Genomic DNA, 25,799 nt, shown 5'->3' with positions numbered 1-25,799 from the left:
TACATTCATACCTCCAGTAAGTGAAATTTTACGCAATTGGAACAGAACCTCTTTACATTTGTCTGGGTCATCATTTCACTTGATTAAAACCAAATCTGTGTTCTTTTTATAATTTTTCAACCCCTGAAAAATCTTTACACCTCCAGGCTGGTAAAGTTTGCCTCAACGCATCTAAATTTGTTAATGCTTTTGGCCATTTTCAAATCAAATATAATCATTATCTTAACTCTTGATTGATTATAATGGCTATGTGTACATGTCTCCTTTGAAACTCCTGCAATGGCTCCAACTTTTCAGTAATGCTAAATTGCCCTTAATTGCAAGTACAGACTGTCATATCTGTAATCTATACATCACAAAAGCTTGATTGAAAGGAACTCGAATTTCCAAATTTCAATTTAAAAGTAGTGTTTACTGTTCAACTTGTCACTTCATATGATAGTTGTTTTGAACATAAAAGTTTTCATCTGATGTAAGGAACAGTTTTTGTTCCTTTTAAGTGCTGTTTTGAAACAACATCAACAATGCTTAATAGGAGTGGAGAGATTTCTCTGTGAGATTTTCATTTTATAGAATTGATTTATATAAACATCATGTTTTCGAGAAATGAAATTTATATTGATTATGAAATGAAAATTGATATCTAAAGTAGGTATTTGTATTTGTACCCTAATGAATCTATAGAGTGTTTATCTTTTAGCGATTTCAGATTAGATTTCAAACCAACATTGCTCTAAGTCTCAGAAGAGTAATCCTCAGTATTGCAATACATTAAAGTTGAGATCCATTTCTCTGACAAACATTTGTGATTGTGTTCAGATTCCCTCTATGAAGACTTCCTCTTGCATTCTCTGCTCACTCATGACAAGAATTGTAACTCTCCAGTCATCTGCCATTGGAAGGACCGTAGGAGATTACATTCCCGACTGGCTAGTCTTACTGGATTTTCTTGGTCCCACTGGGCCAACGGTTACGTAAATATTCAGTGGCATTGCCTAATAGGATTTAATTGTTGTCTTTCTTGTTATTGTACTACGGAGACAGGATCTGTAACAAGACAGTTATTTCTATCTGGAAAAACTGAGGAAGTAATTGACAGATTCATACAAATACAAATTTATGGTGAGTTTTAATCAGATATTAGTGCTAATTAAAATCAATCAAAAGATATTGATACAAACTACATTTGCAATATTTTTATAATCATATTAAGGTAATAAAACAGATTTTTTTCCCAAATGACATTTCATTTCCACGATATGTTGACATTTTAAGACTTCGCAATTCTTTTAGAGGATTTCTGAAAATTGAATTCTATTTTGCAGTTTTACAGGAGTCATTTACCTCACAGGTATTACATCCTTGACACGTCTGTATTGTGGCAGTGCTTTATGGAAGTGACAGTGCTGTGAGTATTAGATACACTAGGATATATTCAGAAGCAGTTCTACTAGAGCGAAGTCATAATGGGTAAAGGCAAGAACCCTGACAAGGACAAGGAAGAATTAAGTGTTCCAGTGCCCCCGGATGGAGGATGGGGATGGATGGTTGTGTTTGGCTCCTTTGCTCTTCATATTATTGCCGATGGAATCGTTTACTCATTTGGAGTGTTCTACATTGACTTTCTGGAGTACTTCAAGGGAGGCAAAGGAGAGACATCTTGGGTCGGTTCTCTTGTGCCTGGAGTAACACTCACTGTTGGTAAGTTTTGTTATATTTCAATTATGACTTTCCATTATACCAAAGTGGCTGTGATCCATGTTTTGTATAGATAAACAATGAGAGGCCTAGTAATTTGTCCCGCTTATTACAAGGTACTGGTGTAATAATGTTGTAATGCTAATTGTGTTGGCTTATATTTATGAATACCTGTCTGAGGACTTGTTGTACATTGTAAACCCACTTTTAAAGTTATCTCATGGTGATATTTCTTGGACATTTATGGATAAATTATACAGAATATTCTGTATTGTGTTCCTTGTATTTGAAATTGTTGATGTAAAAGTAAAATTTGAGGGTAACCACAAATATGATAACTGGGGCAGTTCTTATTGTTGTTTTTCTGTTTCAAGTAAAAAAATTATGCTTGTCAGCTGTAACTGCCATATGCCAAGAGCACAGTGTATGGTTAAACTTTCAATCTATTACCACAAAATATGTTTGCTTCATCTCTTAATTATATTTTTGTCAGGTATGAACTACATTCTTGCTAACCCACTTTATCAATAAACAGGAGTAATGCTGAAGAAGGAGGGAGGTTGATTTCAATCACTAATTTATCAATAACAGTTAGGAGTAATGCTGAAGAAGGAGGGAGGTTGATTTTAATCACTAATTTATCAATAACAGTTAGGAGTAATGCTGAAGAAGGAGGGAGGTTGATTTCAATCACTAATTGATCAATAACAGTTAGGAGTAATGCTGAAGAGGGAGGGAGGTTGATTTCAATCACTAATTTATCAATAACAGTTAGGAGTAATGCTGAAGACGGAGGGAGGTTGATTTTAATCACTAATTTATCAATAAACAGTAAGGAGTAATGCTGAAGAGGGAGGGAGGTTGATTTTAATCACTAATTTATCAATAACAGTTAGGAGTAATGCTGAAGAAGGAGGGAGGTTGATTTTAATCACTAATTTATCAATAACAGTTAGGAGTAGTGCTGAAGAAGGAGGGAGGTTGATTTTAATCACTAATTTATCAATAAACAGTTAGGAGTAATGCTGAAGAGGGAGGGAGGTTGATTTCAATCACTAATTTATCAATAACAGTTAGGAGTAATGCTGAAGAAGGAGGGAGGTTGATTTTAATCACTAATTTATCAATAACAGTTAGGAGTAATGCTGAAGAAGGAGGGAGGTTGATTTTAATCACTAATTTATCAATAAACAGTAAGGAGTAATACTGAAGAAGGAGGGAGGTTGATTTCAATCACTAATTTATCAATAAACAGTAATGATTAATGCTGAAGAAGGAGGGAGGTTGATTTTAATCACTAATTTACTGTACGGGTCAGTGGCCAAATTCTAGCTTTCTTTGGGGACTTGGGCTTTCCTCCACCAACCAAACCCGGCACATCCTTAAATGACTGACTGGTAAAAGGACGTAAGGCAATAATAAACCTTATCAGAATGCAATAAGGGGATTGTAGATCACTGAAGTGCCTGCAGGTTTAAAATAATTTACCTTGGTATACATATTGAATGACTATCATTACACACCTACAGGCATTATCATCTATGATAGTGCTTATCCAGTGTCATCAGATAATCCTGATGTGCGAACCTAATCAATATATAGTGTGTATCCAGCATTTTATCATTGCATGTACTAATATATAGTCCGCTATTATTTTCATGTCTTTAGAGGATAGTCTTCAAACAAATTAAATGAACTAATTACGGTAAATAATTTCACTTGTGGTATTATACATATTGTTGGGGTTGCTGGTTCTGGTTTATGTTTCTTTGAGTTTAACATTATGACAAAAATATAGCTGAAAAAGGTACAAGGACAATATATTAATAATTTTTAGATTTGAAGATGGTTGAGAAATTGAGATAATACTATAACATCTAGAAACTTGACTCAGAACCCACATTTATGAGATACTTGATGGCTGTCAGGTTTGTTAACATAATGTGTTTTATAGTTTATTCAGTGAAGTAGGTCACAAGTATAAATATTCACTAGTAGTTTATTGGCAATTCCAGAAATCAATAAAAAGGAGATAAAGATAGTAAAATATTATTCAACGAAAACATAATTTAGCCTACCATCATCAGATGGTGTGCTGTTCAATTCAGGTTCTATCTCCGTTATTGTCTTTCTATCCGTAACAATTCTTCTTATCACCTTTACTATAGCACTGACGGATCTTTATCAGATTCCATGTCTAGGTTCCCAGTGGTCCCTTGTGCACATTAAATTTTTGTTTGCAGGCAGATACCATATTGAATTTTAAAGGTGAAGTTTATTTATGAATAGCTATTTCTTTAGATCTTATTCAATTCCATAAAAGACTTCCCTTGATCCCTGGTCCTGCATGCTTTTCTGTGACCTTTGGTATTCTTAGCATATGGATGCTTCAATATATCATCAAAATTTAGCAACGTTTTCTCTCTAGGAATTTTGAATCAATATTACTATTCCCAAGTTTCTGTGGCATGGAAAGGGCATATATTGTTCTGCTCCATGTTACTGTTGTTGGAGCGATGGTTAAGAAGAGAGAAAAGAAAAAAAATCCAACTCATGAAGAACCTGAAAAAATCATACCCTGGTGGGCATCAAGATTCCTCTGGGATCTCATGGGGTTATTTACTTTTATTGTTTAGTGAGTTACAACAAATACCTGTGGTACAGAGAACCCTGGTAAAATCTACCATTTTGATTTTTCAAAGTCATACGATATGTTATCTGTTACTTTCATTTTACACTGTAGTATATAATACACATTTTGTAATTGAGGTATTTTTCATTTCAGGACCCATCGCAAGTGCCCTTACAAATCGTTATGGTTGTCGTGTGGTGACAATAGCTGGTGCCTTGGTTGCTTCGCTTGGCTTCATTCTCAGTCTCTTTGCCCCAAACATCTATTACCTCTATTTCTCATTTGGTATAATGTCTGGTAAGTTTATCTTATATCACATCTATTGAATCTCTTTGAATAGAACTGAAATAGAATTTTGGAAACTGTTTGTCTCTAATATAAACATCCATTTAAAAATATTGTTCTATGTAAGTTGGCATTAACTTGTTGTTTTGGCATTGAAAGAAATCCAGGATTATCGTGATGATCTCTAAACTTTAAACTCCAGGAGTTGCGATCATTTACATTCTCTATACTCAGATTGGAAGTAATTTAGCTTTTTTCAACATTTTTCGTAAATCTGTTAAAATTTTAAGCACCCAGGGTCTCTTGTAAAGTTATTCTTTGAAGAGTTTATATTGAAATATACGTTTGTTTCAGGTCTGGGATTTGGACTCATGTACCTTCCCGCTATTGTCAGTGTGGGACACTACTTTGAGAAAAAACGTGCCTTTGCCACTGGAATAGCAGTATGCGGTTCTGGAGTGGGAACTTTTATTTTTGCTCCTCTTTCCAAGCTTTTGTTAGACGAATATACTTGGCGTGGGGCTACTCTAATTGAGGCAGGAATCATTCTCAATTGCATAATTTTTGGATTTTTATTTAGACCTTTGTTACCTTCAAAGCAAGGGAAAACAAAATATGATGTTGAAGCAAATGGCAAAAGTGAAAAAGAGGCACTTATGAAGGAAAATGAGGAAGGAAAACGAAACTCTTCCCTTCAAATTCCGTCTGTGACCTTGACAACGGAACCAAGTTCACCCTCATCCGTTGTGGCTTTTGATGCGAATAAAATTCTTGGCAGGGTTCAAGTTGAGGAGAATGGATTAGCACAAATGGTAAGAAGTGATGGTGCTCTTCATAAAATGAATGGGTACTTATCATCCCCTCCGAATTCTCCTACAAGTAATGTGGCCCCTGTGGTCCTTCGCTCAGGAACATTCAGACGTCAACATTCCACCATGTCATCCTCTAGCCATCTGTCACCTCTTGCTCGTAAAGACATTTTCTACAGCGGGAGTTTGATCAACATTCCTCAGTACAAATCCAACCCTGATCTTTATGTGACCAGTGTTCTCTCCATTCCAGAACAAGTTGCAAATGAAAATGATTGGTGTATTTTCCGATGTTTAAATCTTTCTCCAGAAGTACGAGATGCAGTGAGACAGATGCTAGATTTCTCGCTTCTAAAGGATCCTATTTTTCTGATGTTTGTTGTGTCCAACTTTTTCACAAGTATCGGTTTCAACATGCCATATATTTACCTGCCGGACAGGGCATTAGAATCAGGTATTTCAAAAACAGATGCTGCGTTACTGGTGTCTGTGATTGGGATTGCTAACACTATTGGTCGAGTTGTGTTTGGATGGATGGCAGACCAGAAGTGGGTGAATCGTTTGATGCTGTATAACACAGCCCTAACGATCTGTGGTGTTGCCACTGCATTGAGTCCTCTACATAACAGCTTTGAGTTCCTGTTGTGTTATGCTGCAGTCTTCGGAGCCTTTATTGGTAAGCCTCTATGTCTATTGAGAATATTTTGTTCAAAACTGTAAGTTATTTATTGCCAGAGTAAAAGACTGTGACAGGTCATTGATGTTGGCATTTCTGCTGCCTAGTTCAATAGCTTGCTTTTGTGGATGTGCAGTTTAGTTTTATGTCCATGTTCAGGAGTTAAGAAACATCAAGTCTGGTCAGCACTTGACTAGGTAACTGCTTTGTTATCAGGGGCTTTTGAGGACCAAATATAGGCCCATTTCCAAAAATATACAGTTTACTCTTAAATTGTCCTTCCTTAATGAGCAATACGTATTCCAAAATGAGATAGGAAGGGCATTTCGCAAATAAGTGGGAAAAGGCCCCGGGTTGTACTTCTGGTGCATGTTATATTTGGTGGCAGTGGTGGGATCATCTCCTAAAGGGTACCCTCAGATGACAAGGAAAACACAGTGTTCCTTTAGACTTGTTAAGGAATGGGGAAGATTGAAATTAGGCCTGAGGCAGTATCAGAGAGACATTTATGTTAGTTGAGGATATGAAATTACATCAATGAGACCTTCAGGATGAAGATTATTGATAAAATGAAAGATGTCATTATGGGGTCCATAATTACAGGTATTTCTGCTTCATAATCCATTAGCTATGTTTTCACAACCATGTGGTTAAATGTTGTGTTCATGTTCCAAAAGTAAGCAATATCAGGCATGGTAAGTACTTGAATGGGTGCTGTTCACTTGGCCTACACTTTACAAAACTAGTCATGAAATACCTAGTCCTAATAAATCTAATTAAAACCTCAAGAATCAAGAAAGAATATCTTTAATATTCTTAATAAACATAATTCAGTTTATTTGTATACTTATAAGCTGTGCATTAGTTCTGAGAAGCCAATGGCTACCTCTGACTCATTGTAAAGGGAGGGCTTATTACAGGAAAAATACATTTATGCTCTGTTGTTATGACAACTGATCAGATGATGTGAGTGGACCTATTACCTGTAATAATGGTTGATTTATGTGTACCTGTAATAGGTTAAATCCCTGATTAAATAATTTCCAGATTAATTTTTAAAGATTTGTGTAAATTTCTTAAGTTGGTTAGTCTAAAGGGAACATTGCCAAAGAACTATCTGGTATGCCACTTTCTTTGCTTGCAGTGTGGCGATACTTACTTATGTATTAATGAATTTTGATAATATTTTAACCCTTGACAAATCTTGGACAAATATAAATATGACCTTGATCAATTAATGTTCAATGTCAAATGCAACAATTGGTTAGTCTTGCATTACTTTTAGGAAAGATCCCTAGAATTCAAATATCAAAATAATGTTAGATTTCCCCATTTAGTAAATATAATTTTCTATCAATCTGTAACAGATAGCAACAGTATCCTCATGGTATTGCTTCACGAAGTGATAGACTAACGATACATTAATCAACTGTATATGTCACGTATACTTCACACAGTAACTGGCAGCTACTTGCTATCATGGGGTTCGAGTCACTGCAAACTTTATTGTGTTCAAACATTTGATATTTTTTGGGAAAAAAAAGTTACTCATGTGCTACTGCATGTTTATGGATACAAATAGCTTGCATATCTGGTAAAATAGAGCGATTTCATGTGATACAGCTTTACATACTTCAGACAAGTATTATAAATACAGATGAAATATGTGCAACCAATATCTCATTGTTTGAACAAATACACAGTGGAGTGTTTTATTGCTGTTTTGACTCGTTCTAGACTGCCAAGATATATGATATACTAGACCTGAAAGAGCTGTTGACTTTTGTAAATTATTACTTCGTATACATGCTACTGTGGCCAAGTGGCTGAGTCAAGTCATCATGGCCAAAGTACGATCATTATTGTTTTCAGGAATCTTTGACCTTGAGTCATCAATCTGAAAATAGGACAAATTTTTCTGTATCTTTTCATTGGAAGTAAATGAGATTACATATAATGATATGGTATATGTATATGTATTTACCCAATAATAACCTCAAACTACAAATACTTTTTCATTGGCCTACCATAAGCCTGATCACAAACCCTGAAACAGTGTGTAGCCCATTCACCTCCAATCCCCTACTCCTAGTTTATCATAGGATAAATACAATATATTGATTCACAGGGATCAGGCATTTTACGTATTTTATCTTTAAACTAAAACAGCAGTTTTTTTCATATATATATGGTTACTGCTATTTAGATAATAAAAATATATAGTTCATATATATAGAATGTCTGATTATATACTGTGGGTTACATGTTATTCATTAGTATCGGTTACTCATGTCTGTAACATGATTTTAGGATTATACCAGGTATATAGGTAATTTAGGTGTATATAATTAAGTATTTTAGATTTGTATATATATATATATATACAGGTATTTTAGGTATATATATAGGTATTTTAGGTATATATACAGGTATTTTAGGTATATATATATATATAGGTGTTTTGGGTATATATATAGGTATTTTAGGTATATATATATATATAGGTATTTTACTTATCAGACACTGACATACTAAAACTCCAATGAAGCCACTTAAGCCACTGGATGCCCTGTGACAAATCCCTAGTAAGGTGAATTAATGTTGTCTGCTGGTAACTGACTATAGATAGAATTAAAGCAGGAAAGTAAATACATCAACATGTGCTTTCTGAAATAGAATTACATGGATGTAATGAGGACATTGACAGTCGCTGGGAATTAGAGGGACCAACCGTAATCTGTTGTGATAATAGAGGTCATTTAGATAACATTGTTGACTGAGTATGTGCTAATCACTGTACTAGAAGGTTGTTACTAGTTTTAGATTTCTATCTGGAGATAAAGTTGTGACCCTTATAAAATGTAAAGTACTGTGTTTACCAAGTATCATTCATAGATATATTGTATACAGGTTAACAGATTGTAATGTCACTGATTTATCTTACTGTTAGAGAAAGTACACACAATAAATCAAGACAATTATAGCATATCTTGTATAATTTTAAATACACTGCATTAAAATGTTCTCAATAGCCTTCTTGTTAGAGAAAACCATATTTGTTAATGCAGTATTTGTATAATTAATTTCAGCAAGAAGCAAATATTGCAATATCGATACATACAAAAAAATATTTTGTGACTAAATGTTTTATTTGATATTTTTTCTGAAGGTGTCTATGTAGGACTTACTTCTGTGGTGTTGGTGGACTTACTGGGGCTCGACAAGCTGACCAACTCCTTTGGACTGTTGCTTATGTTTCAGGGAGTAGCCACTCTGATTGGTCCACCTATTGCAGGTAGAGAAAATTTAATATACATTTTTGTGTAGAGAAAGATATCTTAACCCAGAAGTAAGCTTTTAAATTTAAACAAAGCATTGCTGTGTGTCAAACATGAAAATCTCATTCAAAGGGTATAGTTATATCTCTCTACATCACACAGAAGTCTTTTATAATTTTTTTCACAAACTTTTTTTTTAGCATTTTTTTCCAGTAAACTTTAACATTTTTTTTTACAACAATTGCAAAACAAGTTATTCCAACTTTTGATAATCACTTTGTTGACTATGATGGAAGTGTGTGAGAGGTCTTACTGTGGAAATTAACCAAAGTACCTGGAGAAAAACCATGTAATCAGGCAGGTGATCCCTGTACCTTTTCGTGTCCCCATATTGAACTCTGGATGCCTTGTTGAAAGGCGAGTGTGTCCACTGTACCACCTGAACTTTAACATAGATTTTATGTAGTGAACTCAACACAGTGTAACTGATAAATCATAAGCAAGCCTTGAAATGTGTGGGGACATTATTTAAAGTTGTAACATGTTGACATGATCTGCATACAAGAGTGGCAAAACGACACAGTTGTGAGTGTCTTTTTCTTTGGGAATGCCAGATTTATCTTTCTCTTACAACAAGTTTGAAATGTGGGTGAAAAGTTGCATCTCGCTTCAAAAGATATTAAATTGTGTACAGTTTTGCCTCAATGATATATAAAAACCTGGACTTCATGGCATGACTCTCTACCTTAATGTAATATTATCTTTACAATGGTAAAATTAGATGTGAAGAGTGGGAGAGAAAAGAAGAGATCCAGTGTGTTGTAATGTACTGACACACCTGTCACAAATTTTTATACTAATTTGGTTTAACATTATATACTGTCCTTTTCTCTGTTTACAGGCTGGCTGTATGATGCTACAGGTAGTTACGATGTTTCATTCCAGCTGTGTGGGACTATCGTAGCCATCAGTGGCTTCATGCTGTATTTTATTCCATTAGTTCAGAAATGTCTTGGTCGTGAAGGAATGGCTGGAAAAGGTGTCGAGTTGACTGTTACAGTGGACAGTAACGAAGTGGAGGGGGACCAATGAACTACCCAATGATAGTGTGTGATGGAAACATTGAAAGGTCTTTGGGGGAAACGGTTAAATTTGCATCTCATCTCAGTTTTACTTGAGATGCTCGCTAAGGACTTGTTTTTATCTTAATTGATAAGTATCATTGTGCATAATGTTAGGATTTCTGGAAGTCCTCTTAAATATGGTAATCTAATTATGTTAATATTTCCATTACTGCTGGTAGTAGTTTGGTATCTTTACATTTAGATAAATCTAAAGAATGATGAATATTACGCTATGATTTATATAGATAGTATGGTTACATTTAAGTTTTCAAGTTTGTGTTAATAGACTTCTATAACGTAATACATTTATTTATATGTTGTGGATAGTTCTATAAGTAATGGCAATGTAGGTATTATTCATGTGTATACGCTGCACGTTTAGATATGCTTGTTGTTGTGCTAGTCAAATTTGAGCTATGAGGGAATGCCTACCGCAGTCAAGTTAGATATAGTGATAAAGAGTTAATGGTCGCTTCATTATATAATAGATTGTATTTTTTCCTGCTTAGATATGAATAATCAAATTACCATCACTCTATGTTTTTAGAGCATTGGCTCATGATATAAGGGAAATAACTCTTGTCGTTCTCCTGGAAGAAGGGAGGTAATTCAGATATTTTTATCATAATCATGATTGATTTATGTCTTTTAGGAATACAATGATATGCTCTATTTAGGAGTGCTCAATTTGCTTGTTCTGAAAAATAAAAAAAAAAAAAAAAACAGGTGAAATGCAATAACAAAAACTTATTTTCAATTTTAGTTAATTGTTATATTTTTAAAATCCATTTGGTGATATTGCTTTTCATGATTTTTTAATGCTGGGTCATGATTCAATAATTTCCTTTGTTTAGTTAATGTATTATATAAATAGTGATTGATATTATTAAGATGTTACAATTATTATGATACATACCTTATTGAGGTATTGGTTACTGCCATGTATTTTTTTATTCAGCATAACAGATATGGTTTACAACCAACTTGAACATGAATCTGGCAAAACTTGAACTGTGTCTTAAGTTCTGCTTTATAATTATATATTGTTATAGTATATCTGTATATTTGCATGTGTATTTGTCAGGTTTTGTATCAATAATTCACAATACATGTGCTACATAAAGTGGTATTGTGAAACAGTTTTATGAAGATGGTACTCAACACCAGATTTATCTGCAAATAAGCCCCCTCCATAGTGTACCAGTTTAGTGTTAAAGTTTTTGGAGTGCTTAATATAAGCCACTTTTAGCTCACTATTCTGCAAAAGTGAAGAAAGGGGCTAAATTCTTGGCAGTGTTTATTTGCTCATAAATACAGTATCAGAGAAAACGTCTATGAAATTAATGTAATGTAGGATAGATTCCTTAGTTTTCTGTTGTTAATAAGGTACAGAAAATACAGTGAAACGAGAGATAAAGTTTTAACTAGATAGAGGTCATGATAACAAATTTGTTAGTGATAAACCAGTTTTTTTAACCATTGATATTTCTTGAAGCTTATAAAAGTTGGGAGATTTTTTTATGGAATCTATACTTAAAAATCTCTTGTTTTTAAATAGATAAATTGGCTTTTATTTATTTTACAACAATTGAGAAACAAATTATTAAAATTTACAGTAATCACTCTTTTGACCTAGATTAATGTGTGTTAAGGGTTTTACTGTAGGAGGAAACTGGATTACTGAGGGAAAACCAAAGTGGTTTGGCTGTTGACCTCATACCTTTTCATATAATTTTTGGAAGTAGAATCCTGGACATGTGGGTGAAAGATGAGTGTGTTACCTCTGACCACACATCTGTGGATTTTTATGTTATCATTTATTTGAATACATATTAATGATTATGTGAATTAATAACAAAGTATTTTGTTTGAAATTTTATTGTTGAATTGATTTTGTGTTATGATATACATGATGATGATTATCAGGTCATTGATTGATTAATCAAAATTAGATAAAAAAAAACCAGTTTGATAAAAGACAAACTGTATCATGGAATGAAGTATTGGCAATTCCAGAAAGATTTTCAAGTGAACTGAACAATGAATGATATTGTCAAGCTGCTTGCTACCTCTTATTATATTCAGAAAAGACTTGCATCAAAAGTGAAACTTCAAACAAATAATGCATTTATGACTAATCATTGTCCTCTGGCCCATGGTTGCCTCATTTTTTCCGGTCATTAATTACTCGGTCAATAACCATACTATCCAAAATGGATGGTAAAGGACTGTAATCAAACTGAAAGGTTATAATTCAAATTAATATTTTCATTTCACCAAATAGAAAAAAATGTTCAATGATTGACAATCTTCGAATCATTTTCATCTTGTTTTTCCAATACAATGATTATTTTTTATTTTTAATTTTTAAAATTGTGCTGTATATATTATTTGAGCATGTTCATGTTGAGAATGTTTTCATTAAGTGATGGACATTTGAATGTAAAAGAAATTCAATCAGTTTTCGATAAATTTGAGTTTGAGAGGACATTTTGTAAAAATATAATTTTCATTTACATTTTATTGTTAAAACTTTCATTCAGTATTTAACTGTTGTAAATATGTGATGCTCTGTTCTTGAAATTGATTTTTCTTTTTTTTAACTAATGAATTTTCTAAATATGTGATTTATGTAAATTTCTTAATTTGCTCAGCACATAACAGTTTTCTTCATGAGTTTGATGTAAACATTTAATATACAAGTGATGAAAAAGCAATTATTTTCTTTAGGTAGTTACCTAATAAGCTGCAAATCTACTGTTGTTAATGTACATATGTTAAATTGATACTCTCTTCCATAAAACATAGACAATACCATATGATTGATAAAATCATAAATATGTATAGTTTTAATTTCTGTATTGTTAAAATGAAGAATATGTCTCAGTGTTTAGTGTGTGATAAATATTTTACTACTCATGTATATAGATATTTTACTTTATTTACAAAAAGATTTTTACAAATCCAAGCAGAACACTAATTTTTTAACCTATTTGATAACTGTATTTCATTCAAATCATGAAATCAATTATGAAATTGATCACTTTAAATATTCTAGAAACTTTTTGTTCTAAACTTTGTCTATATAACAGCATGTATTTTATGTATATAGTCAAACCTATCCTTAAGACCACATTTATACAAAGGCCATCTGTCTTAAAAGGCGTTTTTACTACATGTTATTTGAATTAGCTATGTTTTCAAATTTGAATGATATACAGATTATAATTATAATTTCCTTACTTTTTAAAGCCAGTTCAGTGTAGTGCAATAAATTACCATCTTCTCGCAAATGTGCTTTATGAATATATATTTTTTATATTCAGCTTCCTGGGCAATGTCCTGAGAATTTAACTACAATACAGTCGATTCTCCTCATTGCTCGTCATTTAAGTGGTCAGACTGAGTATCTGTTTCTTATGATTATTGATTTTGACAAGTCATGTCAGTCTTTTTTACTTTAGATTGGAATTTGAAAGTAATAGGCTTGTATAAATCCAGAAACAAAAAATGTCAAAAACTGATCATCATGTCTTCAGTGCTAAAATCAAAATACTGTCTATGAGCCCATCAATATGGATGTTGAAAAGTGCTAAAAGCTAAAACCATGGCAATATTAATAAGTAAGGAAATGAGTAGTGTTTACAGTGCTCAGACCATGGTAAGGTCAAGTACCAGTCAGGATGGTCTTCATTAGCATTAAGTTCATGGTTATTAGACAGACAGCATATAGAGTATTTACACTAGTGCTAAGACCATGGTAATGTCAGTTAGACAGTCCACTGAGAGTATCTACACTAGTGCTAAGACCATGGTAATATCAGTTAGCCAGTCCATGGACAGTATCTACACTAGTGCTAAGACCATGGTAATGTCAGTTAGACAGTCCACTGAGAGTATCTACACTAGTGCTAAGACCATGGTAATGTCAGTTAGCCAGTCCATGGACAGTATCTACACTAGTGCTAAGACCATGGTAATGTCAGTTAGACAGTCCATGGACAGTATCTACACTAATGCTAAGACCATGGTAAGTATCTACGCTAGTGCTAAGACCATGGTAATGTCAGTTAGACAGTCCACTGTGAGTATCTACACTAGTGCTAAGACCATGGTAAGTATATACACTAGTGCTAAGACATTGGTAATATCAGTAAGCAAGTTAATGTCGGATTGGAGGTGAGGAAGTTTGGAGAATTACATATAAGGTAGTGGTGATATCAAGAAAATTGTTACCTTTGTCATTGTAAAAATCCAATCGTTCTTGTCGTAATGTAGTTCAAGGAATGAGATATTCCTCTAAAGGTGCTTTGAAGAAATTTACAGTTCAGAAGAATTTTGTTTTGTTTTGAAATTGAAGCAATATTTGATACAAAATCACATTCCATGGGTCATTCAGAAGGCCCAAAATACAAATCATGTTGCTCACACATATTTTTTGTCTTGATCATTTTTGTAAAAAATGTAACTTTTTATCATAATACCATATTTTTAGCATGTATCATTGACATTAAGACAGGAGAGGTTTCTTCTTCTTAATTGTAATCGCTGAATCATTGATGGCATTCATAGCTTTGTGAACAAAAATTTTAAGAGTTTATATGTACAACAATTTTTCGGTTATATACTGTGCACTGAACTACCCACACTGCAGTAAAATGCTGCAGATCTGCCCTTTCATATTGATATTTTCTGGAGTATTGCATTTGTTGACATATTATGACATTTGTTCATATACTTATATATATATAAGATCAATATATATTTCTTAAGTCATGAAAGTTGACTAGTTCTTAGACCTTGAATGAGAGTAAAGAGAAATGGCGTACTAAGACATTGAATGGGTGTAAAGAGAAATGGTTACCCAGAAGAAACCAACATGGGTGAAAATAGTGGTCCTATTTATTTTCTGGTCATTAAATGGTCTTATGACTTCTTTCTTTTCTTCTGGTTGCTGTTTGTCTTGCTTGCTTTCAGTAGTCTTGTAACAGATGTTTTGGCATTACATTTTAAGAAAATGTTTCAGGATTTGCTCTAATACGTTTCTGATCTTTGTAAATTAGAAATTCATTAATTCATAAAGTCTTGGAGCAAACAAGGCTCTTTTTTGTGCGGAGATAAAGGATGGAATAGCTGTGGAAGTAAAGGTTTGACAGTTTGTCATGCAACCTGCATATCCCTAGTAACTATAACTGTCATATACTGGTAGCAGATTGGACATTTTGTCATAGCAACCTGCCCATCCCTAGTAACCATAACTGTCATATACTGGTAGCAGATTGGACAGTTTGTCATAGCAACCTGCACATCCCTAGTAACCATAACTGTCATATACTGGTAGCAGATTGGACAGTTTGTCATAGCAACCTGCCCATCCCTAGTAACTATAACTGTCATATACTGGTAGCAGATTGGACAGTTTGTCATAGCAACCTGCAAATCCCTAGTAACCATAACTGTCATACTGGTAGTAGACAATATGTCTTAGCAGTCTTCATATCCCTAAAATAATGGGCAACATGAATAATGTTTGTAATTCACAGTAGTATACTGTATGATTATATAAATTTTTATTTTTCTCTGATATAATATCAGGACTAAGTCCTTTACTGAAGCTTTTAATGTGTACAGTTTTTATATTATGTGTTCATGCCTTGTAAACTCACATGTACCATGGTGTTGTTACTCATGCTTAAACTGACTTAGTTTTAGACAAGCTTCTTACAAAGGAACATTAATGATTTCCTTTTGTAAAATTAGAATTGTTCTTGTTCTAGGTGAGTGAAATGTGATGGATAAAATATGTTATGATTGCACAGCTGTATCACAGTGATTAGAGGTAACATATATACATGTTTCTAATGATCCATTCAATTCAGATGACTATGATGTCTGGTAAAACTATATAGATGTTTAAGACTAAGGTGTGTGGTAAAACTACACAGATGTTTAATACTATGATGTCTGTGGTAAAACTATACAGATGTTTAAGACTATGATGTCTGTGGTAAAACTACACAGATGTTTAAGACTATGATGTCTGTGGTAAAACTATACAGATGTTTAAGACTATGATGTCTGTGGTAAAACTATACTGATGTTTAAGACTATGATGTCAGTAGTAAAACTATACAGATGTTTAAGACTATGACGTCTTATAAAACTACACAGATGTTAAGACTATGATGTCTGTGGTAAAACTATACAGATGTTTAAGACTATGATGTCTGTGGTAAAACTATACAGATGTTTAAGACTATGACGTCTGATAAAACTATACAGATGTTTAAGACTATGTCGTCTGGTAAAACTATACAGATGTTTAAGACTATGATGTTTGTTAAAACTATACAGATGTTAAAGAATAAGATGTATGTGGTAAAATTAAAGATATTTAAGATTTCTGCGATAAAACTATATAGATGTTTAAGACTAAGATGTCTGTAGTAAAACTATATAGATGTTTAAGACTAAGATGTCTGTAGTAAAATCTCTGTAGACTTTCTGTTTGGTAAGAATATTGAGATGTGTGAAATATATCATAAACACAATACAACTGTGTAGCCTAAAAGATTGAGATAATTGCAGATTATCTGGGCGTAAGATTCCTTTATTGATGTTCGACTTGTAACGTTATTGTTTCTGTACTTCACAATTTCAAGATTTTACTGAAAGCTTGAAACAAATTGAATTCATTATGTATCTTTTTCCATCAAAGTCATTAGACGAACAATGGTTTATTCTAGGAACTTTATTTTTCAATGTTTTCAGCAAAAAATTGAACACTTTGAAAATAACAGTAGTTATCTATATGTTTGTATGTTGTTGGGATGATTAATAATGGTTATTGTGTAGGGTTAAACACTTTTTGTCTAGAATAGTTTTACTAACATATTTCTATCTTATGTTGATTTATAGATCTAAGAGCAAAGCGATTAAGTTAAAACAATATAGGTGATAATGATAGGCAATCTGTCTCGTAGATATATATTATTCACCCATCGTTATTATGCAGACATTTGGGAAAGGATGTGTATAAAGAATATACATATATCAGAACTATTGTCTTCTGTGACGTCCAAACAAAGGGATGTGATAGCTATTACTAAACACACAATGTTGCCTTGTTTTACCAACGAACTTGTACACAAAGTGGTTCAAATTAATAAATATGAATGTAATGATATGATGAGTTACTTTTATGTTCCAAATTTTTATGAAATATTATACAACTTCTTTCTCTATTAAGTATCAGTATTTAAAATTTACCATACAAATTAATAGCATTCCTTAAATCAATGATGGACATGTCTAATGCATTATACATATTTATTTACAGGTGTTTTTTTCCCCACATCTCCCTTCCTTGTTTGGATTTCCAAATTCTTATCTCCAGCATTGCTGACAGTCAAGGCAGGACGAAACAGCAATAGGATGCAGTATTATATTTGTTATGATGTTCTCTTCCACTCAATACTTAAAGGTTGTACAGACACACAGGTGAATATCTGTTCGCCTTTAAATACAAATTTAGATATCAAAATGCAGAGCCAAGTAATGAATTAAACTGCATCATACAGCTGTTTTGTCTAGAATTCGCCAGTGATGCTAAGGATCTAAAATTTAAACCTAGGAGGCATCAGTGGAAAAATGTGAAGTGATCAAAACAAAAGTTAAAATCTAGAAGGGGATATACACTACCCCATTAAACCCATACTATAGTAGATGAACATGCAAAGAGAGTTTTCCTATTATTATGATCCACATAGGTTTGGGAAAAGAATATACCTACCATCGCCACAACCATCTAATGAACACATGGTTAGGGCAATTGAGGTATTTCCAATTAATAATCGGGCTTTTCTGCTGTGTATTTGTTATATCCTTAGGCCATCAATAATATGAGTGTATAACTGCAGAAAGAATATTGCACTTTGGAATCTGCTGATCAAATTCTTTTTCATCCTTTAGTAGAAGACATATGTATCCAATGAAAATGGATACAACAGGCATGTTCTTACAGTATTTGATGAGAATCAGCAGGTGCTCCACCGAGGAGGAGGGGATACAACAGGCTTCTTCTAATAGTGTTTGATGAGAATCAACAGGCACCCCACTGAGGAGGAGGGGATACAACAGGCCTGTTCTAATAGTGTTTGATGAGAATCAGCAGGCACCCCACCGAGGAGGAGGGGATACAACAGGTCTGTTCTAATAGTGTTTGATGAGAATCAGTAGGTGCGCCACCAAGGAGGAGGGTAATACAACAGGCTTGTTCTAGTAGTATTTGATGAGAATCAGTAAGTACCCCTCCAAGGAGGAGGGTTATACAACAGGTTTGTTCTAATAGTGTTTGATGGGAATCAACAGGTGCCCCACCAAGGAGGAGGGGATACAACAGGCTTGTTCTAATAGTGTTTGATGAGAATCAGTAGGTGCCCCACCAAGGAGGAGGGGATACAACAGGCTTGTTCTAATAGTGTTTGATGAGAATCAGTAGGTGCCCCACCAAGGAGGAGGGGATACAACAGGCTTGTTCTAATAGTGTTTGATGAGAATCAGCAGGCACCCCACCGAGGAGGAGGGGATACAACAGGCTTGTTCTAATAGTGTTTGATGAGAATCAGTAGGTGCCCCACCAAGGAGGAGGGGATACAACAGGTTTGTTCTAATAGTGTTTGATGGGAATCAGCAGGCACCCCACTGAGGAGGAGGGGATACAACAGGCCTGTTCTAATAGTGTTTGATGGGAATCAGCAGGCACCCCACTGAGGAGGAGGGGATACAACAGGCCTGTTCTAATAGTGTTTGATGAGAATCAGTAGGTGTGCCACCAAGGAGGAGGGGATACAACAGGCTTCTTCTAATAGTGTTTGATGAGAATCAACAGGCACCCCACTGAGGAGGAGGGGATACAACAGGCTTGTTCTAATAGTGTTTGATGAGAATCAGTAGGTACCCCTCCAAAGAGGAGGGTAATACAACAGGCTTGTTCTAATAGTGTTTGATGAGAATCAGCAGGCACCCCACTGAGGAGGAGGGGATACAACAGGCTTGTTCTAATAGTGTTTGATGAGAATCAGCAGGTGCCCCAACAAGGAGGAGGGGATACAACAGGCCTGTTCTAATAGTGTTTGATGAGAATCAACAGGCACCCCACTGAGGAGGAGGGGATACAACAGGCCTGTTCTAATAGTGTTTGATGAGAATCAACAGGCACATCACTGAGGAGGAGGGGATACAACAGGCTTGTTCTAATAGTGTTTGATGAGAATCAGTAGGTGTGCCACCAAGGAGGAGGGGATACAACAGGCTTGTTCTAATAGTGTTTGATGAGAATCAGCAGGTGCCCCACCAAGGAGGAGGGGATACAACAGGCTTGTTCTAATAGTGTTTGATGAGAATCAGCAGGCGCCCCACCGAGGAGGAGGGGATACAGCAGGCTTGTTCTAATAGTGTTTGATGGGAATCAGCAGGCGCCCCACCAAGGAGGAGGGGATACAGCAGGCTTGTTCTAATAGTGTTTGATGAGAATCAGTAGGTACCCCTCCAAGGAGGAGGGGATACAACAGGCTTGTTCTAATAGTGTTTGATGAGAATCAGCAGGCACCCCACCGAGGAGGAGGGGATACAACAGGCTTGTTCTAATAGTGTTTGATGAGAATCAGCAGGTGCCCCACCAAGGAGGAGGGGATACAACAGGCTTGTTCTAATAGTGTTTGATGAGAATCAGCAGGTGCCCCACCAAGGAGGAGGGGATACAACAGACTTGTTCTAATAGTGTTTGATGGGAATCAGCAGGCACCCCACTGAGGAGGAGGGGATACAACAGGCCTGTTCTAATAGTGTTTGATGGGAATCAGCAGGCACCCCACTGAGGAGGAGGGGATACAACAGACTTGTTCTAATAGTGTTTGATGAGAATCAGCAGGCACCCCACTGAGGAGGAGGGGATACAACAGGCCTGTTCTAATAGTGTTTGATGGGAATCAGCAGGCACCCCACTGAGGAGGAGGGGATACAACAGTCCTGTTCTAACAGTGTTTGATGAGAATCAGTAGGTGCCCCACCAAGGAGGAGGGGATACAACAGGCCTGTTCTAATAGTGTTTGATGAGAATCAGTAGGTGCGCCACCAAGGAGGAGGGGATACAACAGGCTTGTTCTAATAGTGTTTGATGAGAATCAGTAGGTACCCCTCCGTGGAGTAGGGGATACAACAGGCCTGTTCTAATAGTGTTTGATGAGAATCAGCAGGCACCCCACTGAGGAGGAGGGGATACAACAGGCTTGTTCTAATAGTGTTTGATGAGAATCAGTAGGTACCCCTCCAAAGAGGAGGGTAATACAACAGGCTTGTTCTAATAGTGTTTGATGAGAATCAGCAGGTACCCCACTGAGGAGGAGGGGATACAACAGGCTTGTTCTAATAGTGTTTGATGAGAATCAGCAGGTGCCCCACCAAGGAGGAGGGGATACAACAGGCCTGTTCTAATAGTGTTTGATGAGAATCAACAGGCACCCCACTGAGGAGGAGGGGATACAACAGGCTTGTTCTAATAGTGTTTGATGAGAATCAGTAGGTACCCTTCCAAGGAGGAGGGGATACAACAGGCTTGTTCTAATAGTGTTTGATGAGAATCAGCAGGCACCCCACTGAGGAGGAGGGGATACAACAGGCTTGTTCTGATAGTGTTTGATGAGAATCAGCAGGTGCCCCACCAAGGAGGAGGGGATACAACAGGCTTGTTCTAATAGTGTTTGATGAGAATCAGCAGGCGCCCCACCGAGGAGGAGGGGATACAGCAGGCTTGTTCTAATAGTGTTTGATGGGAATCAGCAGGCGCCCCACCAAGGAGGAGGGGTTACAGCAGGCTTGTTCTAATAGTGTTTGATGAGAATCAGCAGATGCCACACCAAGGAGGAGGGGATTAAAACTTAAAATATATGTTGTACTGTATTATTTATCAAATTACATGTTGCAAGCGATCCGTACAAGGAACTGAGCGGGTACACATGATTTCTTGTAAGACATATAACGCTAGAACAGGAAATGCACACATGAAAAGCCCTTGACAATTTCGAAATAAATTGAGCTATATAGAAAGTTTATCTGAACAAAAAGAATTAAAAAAAAGCGGTAAGGTAATTTTCCGTCAAATGTTATAACCTAACATTGGATTACTCAATAGATGCTGTCATTTGATTCCTTGATGCTTTTTTCAGAAAGCAACGGGATAGTTTTTGATTATGTCTTAAATTACCATCGAGCATGAACGTTTGACAGGAAAGTCTGGCATAGCAATATCCCGACTACTTCTTAAAGCCATAGTCACCTTGACCTTGCTTGGCCATTGACAACCAAGTACAGGCCAAAGTTCAAGACAGCGGTCAACCTTGTCGAATGAGAAGACTTTGCTTTGTGTAAGGCAATCGTACACCGTTAACATTTCCAGTTCCGTGTCTAGTAGGAATCCGTACCCTAAACATAGGTTAGTTCCTGCAGTGCTGGACATTAGTTTCGTGTGGGAATAGTTGCATCCTCTGTGACGAAGGAACCGGCAAACCATGTCGTGGCGTTCACAGTGCTGACCACAAAGTGACCATGCATGATCTTGCTCATACAGGTAGTAACCCTGGTCAATTTCCTCCAATGTACAAAGACCTACCTCAAACACCAAATTGGAGTTATCCAAATCCTTCAGGACATCGGTGTTGATAATGACCTCGAAATAGAACCTCCCCGGCTGTTTAAGCGACCGATCTCCTACGACACCTCTGTAAGTACGAAGCTGCCTCCTTGAATACGACGATTGTCTGGGCTTCTTCTTACAGGTAGGTTTGCTGTGAAGTTTTCGACCACAGTCACTCACAGCGCGGTATTTGTGGACAGTATCTCTATCCAGTATAATCTGTGGATCTGTAAAAAAGACAAAGTCTTACCAAGGGACCATAATATGGACAAGTTCAGTTTATCTCCTTAAAGCTGACGTTCTCTAAAGAAGTGATCAAAATTTTCTTAGTATTCAACGAAAGTTTAAGTCTGGACTTGACATTGACATGAAGCAGAAGAAGTAATTCTACTCTGGGGCACAGTTTGGGAAATTCAGAAAAAATGTTAAGATTAACTTACATAAAACCTCCGAGTGCTCCGCAGCCACCTCTGTCAAATATAGAAACAGTTATTAGAATAATAATTACATTTCCTTTTATATAAAGGCTTAACGCAACAGTTTGTCCTTAATTGTTACGGTGTGACATAGTCACGTTCTATGTTAGTGATTGAAGACAGACTCACAATGATAATTTCATGGACTTTGGATTAAAAACATTCATTAAAGGACGTTGCCTTTTCTAACTTATTAGGCTTCGGATGGACGTATAGTTGGTAGGAAGGTGTTGCATTGAAATAATACTGTACATACAAAATATGCTTCTCAATAATGATATATCGTTGTTTTCCGGGTTTATATGTAGAATTATGAACATTTTGAGAGAAAATAAAATCACAAAGTGTAACATTTTATATCCAAATGTATTCCGTCCTACATATCTATTAGTTTACTTACTGATTGAGGATGGTCTTGATGTTGTAGTGAGATCGGTGTGGTTACGGGAAAATGTCATATTCTTGGCGCATGTTTCTGTAGAAACTGTTCCTAACGTGGACACCATAGCTGTAAACTGTGTCAGAAAATGACGCGTGTCGAAGACTGGGATGGTTATCTTCACTGACTTGTTAAGCTTATGTCGAGCCAACAATCGTAGATGTCGGTACAAAACATTGTACAGAATCAGAAATTCGGATGGAGCAGAATATGTAGAAATAGCTTGCGAAAAATTTGATGCATTTTCAACCCTGTCAATGAAGTTTCCCATCTTTTCTGATTGGCTCACTAAAGCAGCTTTTTGCTGTTCACAAAGTTTTGAAATGTCTGCTTTTATATCGTTTTTCCGTTTTTCTAGCGCTTTTTGACATTCAGAAAATTTTGCCTCCACAACTTTTTCCAGTTCGAATTCCCGAATATCTATATTGAGTACTTCTTGCTTCAGTTGATCAGTCATTGTCTTTGTTAAAGTGACCACGTCTTCCAGGTGGCTCAGTAGCCTTGTCATTTCTATCATTTTCAGTTGCTGTACTTCATTAATATTTTGTATCACGTGGCCTTCAGATGGACTGTGATCTCGCAATTTGCACACACTACACAGTAACATCCTACAGACCTCCTTTGAACAGTAGTATGTCAATGGTTCTGCCTCATGGCCCGACTTTGTACATTTCAGACGACGTTGAAAGACCTCTGGACGAGCGGAAGTTCTCAGATTTTCGATAGAGAAAACAGCATGAGATCCTGACGCCATACTTTTTTGATGTATATATTTACATTCCTGACATAAATATATATTACAGTCTTTACAGAAATATGATGCTATGTTATCGTTTGGACAGTCCTTACATATCAAGCATGAGCTATCGGTTGTTAATTTGAGAAACTCCCTAAGGTTTCGTCTTGTTGAATCTGTAGGGAATCCTTGAATACCAGTGGTTGGCAGTCGACTTTTCGCTTTACATTTAGGACACACAATGACATTACCTGCAGACAATTTACGGAGACAAACTTGACAATATGTATGTAGACATGGCAACACTCTTGGAATATGGAATTCGTCATTGTAATCCACATTACAATTGTTGCAGATGAGGAATTCCTGTTGGACGTCGTCTACTTTGATCATAATTGGATCGTCAATATGTTGGTCTCTATGATAAAGAGAGAGCTTTAAGTTTAACACAGCATTGATAGTATTTCTGATACTGATAATACAAAACGACTATATGATTACGGAAAAGCCCGGTTATATTTTATCATTTTAATGTTTTTCGCATGCCGTATTTCAAATAAATGCTCGGAAAATCTGCAATTTCAAACTATGTTTATTTGTTTGTTTGTTTTTTTTTTGTTTCACAAACTCTATACATTATTATCCCAACTTACTACTTGAGCAGGATGGTTCAAGGAGATTGAGTTAGTCCATGATAAGGACTAAAAATTTAGTTAGTCTATGATAAGGACTAAAGATGGAGAGAGTCTATGATATGGACTAAATACATCAGCCTGATTAAAAATTTCGAAATAATCTAGGATATAAAAGCTTACCTTAGAGTTATATATTACTGTCGTCTTTCAGCAGGTATTGGCCATATAAGTGAAGAAATCACTTCTCACGGCCTACTCCAGACCAATACAAAGTAGACCACTATATCATACCACGGCTGGTATTTTGATTGATTGGAAATAATAGACTGAGAAGCGTCTTTCGTACTGAGACGTTTCAATATTCAGATGTTCACTTGCCATGATTCAGCTGTTCAAATGAAATTATACATCTTTACATATTTAAATAAAGAGCTGAATAAAGCTGTTTAAATGATTGTATAGACCATGTCGACACTGAAGCATTGTCTGGCGCTTATCGGAGGTATGAAACTGGTGTTAAATATCTCTTATTCTTTACACCCTTCAATTGAATTCCGAAATGTAAAACCATTTTGCTTTCCGATATATGCACCAATATCATGTCGAATTTCCATTTCAATATTACTTGAATGTGCTATTATCAAAATTCAGTAAACTATTTATACAGGCAGTTATGAGCCTATCTTTGCTGTCAGTAATAAACTTATGGTTAGTTATTTCCGTAACTGGTTAGCTCGATAACCTTCATTTCATTAAATATTTATCATGACGAATATGAAGTATTGTCGAGTTTGGAAGATCACCTCGAGAAATTATTTAATTAAAAATAGGACGTATAATAAGGGCTCCAACCATGTAGACCCCGAGCTCTTTATTTGGGACTCGGATTAAAACCATTTTCACTTTCTAGATCTTTAATTTGTCCCTTTGTGGTCAATCCTTGTGTCAGTACCAAATCTAATATAAGCTTTGCCGAAAATTACTGTATAAAACTTGAGAGGTCCTAGCTATGTTTTAGAATTAGAAATGAGGTTGTGAGAGAAGAAAAAGATGACATTTCAAAACCATCAGTTTTCCCGCCATTGATATTACAATGTGCTATATCAATCTTTGAGTGTTATTAGCTCGCCTGGTACCTCTTATGGCATGGCGCGAAAAAACTGAACGCATTTTGATAATTTTAGTAAGAAGCGTTCTTATATGTAGGGGATCCGGAAAAGAAACCGATTTTGCATACAAGGTGGGTTTGGAACCTACATGTAGGTGTCGAAGCGTGGGTCCAATAGGGAACACAATAAATGGCGGGTCTACCGTATTGG

The 25,799-nt window shown here is 35.6% G+C and overlaps 2 protein-coding genes across 2 annotated transcripts; one reads left to right on the top strand and one right to left on the bottom strand.

Moving 5' to 3' along the window:
• Positions 1-1,466: 1,466 nt before the first annotated feature.
• On the top strand, positions 1,467-10,470 carry LOC132555358 (monocarboxylate transporter 5-like). Its single transcript, XM_060219704.1, has 5 exons — positions 1,467-1,701; positions 4,484-4,627; positions 4,970-6,100; positions 9,270-9,395; positions 10,280-10,470. Exons 1-5 carry the CDS (start codon positions 1,467-1,469, stop codon positions 10,468-10,470), a joined length of 1,827 nt encoding a protein of 608 aa, XP_060075687.1.
• Positions 10,471-21,756: 11,286 nt separating this feature from the next.
• Positions 21,757-24,238, bottom strand: LOC132555361 (E3 ubiquitin-protein ligase TRIM56-like). The gene is made up of 3 exons (XM_060219709.1): positions 23,071-24,238; positions 22,635-22,664; positions 21,757-22,421 (listed from the first exon to the last, which is right to left on the bottom strand). The coding sequence occupies exons 1-3, from the start codon at positions 24,236-24,238 to the stop codon at positions 21,757-21,759; spliced, it is 1,863 nt and encodes a 620-aa protein (XP_060075692.1).
• Between the last annotated feature and the right edge of the window lie 1,561 nt (positions 24,239-25,799).

The sequence above is a fragment of the Ylistrum balloti genome, unplaced genomic scaffold (assembly GCF_031769215.1).
Source record: "Ylistrum balloti isolate Yb309-2 unplaced genomic scaffold, AGI_CSIRO_Ybal_v1 Utg370476, whole genome shotgun sequence".
Taxonomy (NCBI): Eukaryota; Metazoa; Mollusca; class Bivalvia; order Pectinida; family Pectinidae; genus Ylistrum; species Ylistrum balloti.
Note: the sequence above shows the minus strand (reverse complement) of the source record. Positions and strands in the feature narration are given on the sequence as shown.

What these genes read in the sequence shown, in the direction of transcription:
- LOC132555358 (XM_060219704.1), top strand. Translation starts at nt 1,467, where the DNA reads ATGGGTAAAGGCAAGAACCCTGACAAGGACAAGGAAGAATTAAGTGTT. An exon ending in CTCATTTGGTATAATGTCTG is followed by an intron (nt 4,628 to 4,969) that starts GTAAGTTTATCT and finishes CGTTTGTTTCAG; the next exon opens with GTCTGGGATTTGGACTCATG. An exon ending in GATTGGTCCACCTATTGCAG is followed by an intron (nt 9,396 to 10,279) that starts GTAGAGAAAATT and finishes CTCTGTTTACAG; the next exon opens with GCTGGCTGTATGATGCTACA.
- LOC132555361 (XM_060219709.1), bottom strand. Translation starts at nt 24,238, where the DNA reads ATGATCAAAGTAGACGACGTCCAACAGGAATTCCTCATCTGCAACAAT. An exon ending in ATCAAGACCATCCTCAATCA is followed by an intron (nt 22,665 to 23,070) that starts GTAAGTAAACTA and finishes TATATTTGACAG; the next exon opens with AGGTGGCTGCGGAGCACTCG. An exon ending in GGAGCACTCGGAGGTTTTAT is followed by an intron (nt 22,422 to 22,634) that starts GTAAGTTAATCT and finishes TCTTTTTTACAG; the next exon opens with ATCCACAGATTATACTGGAT.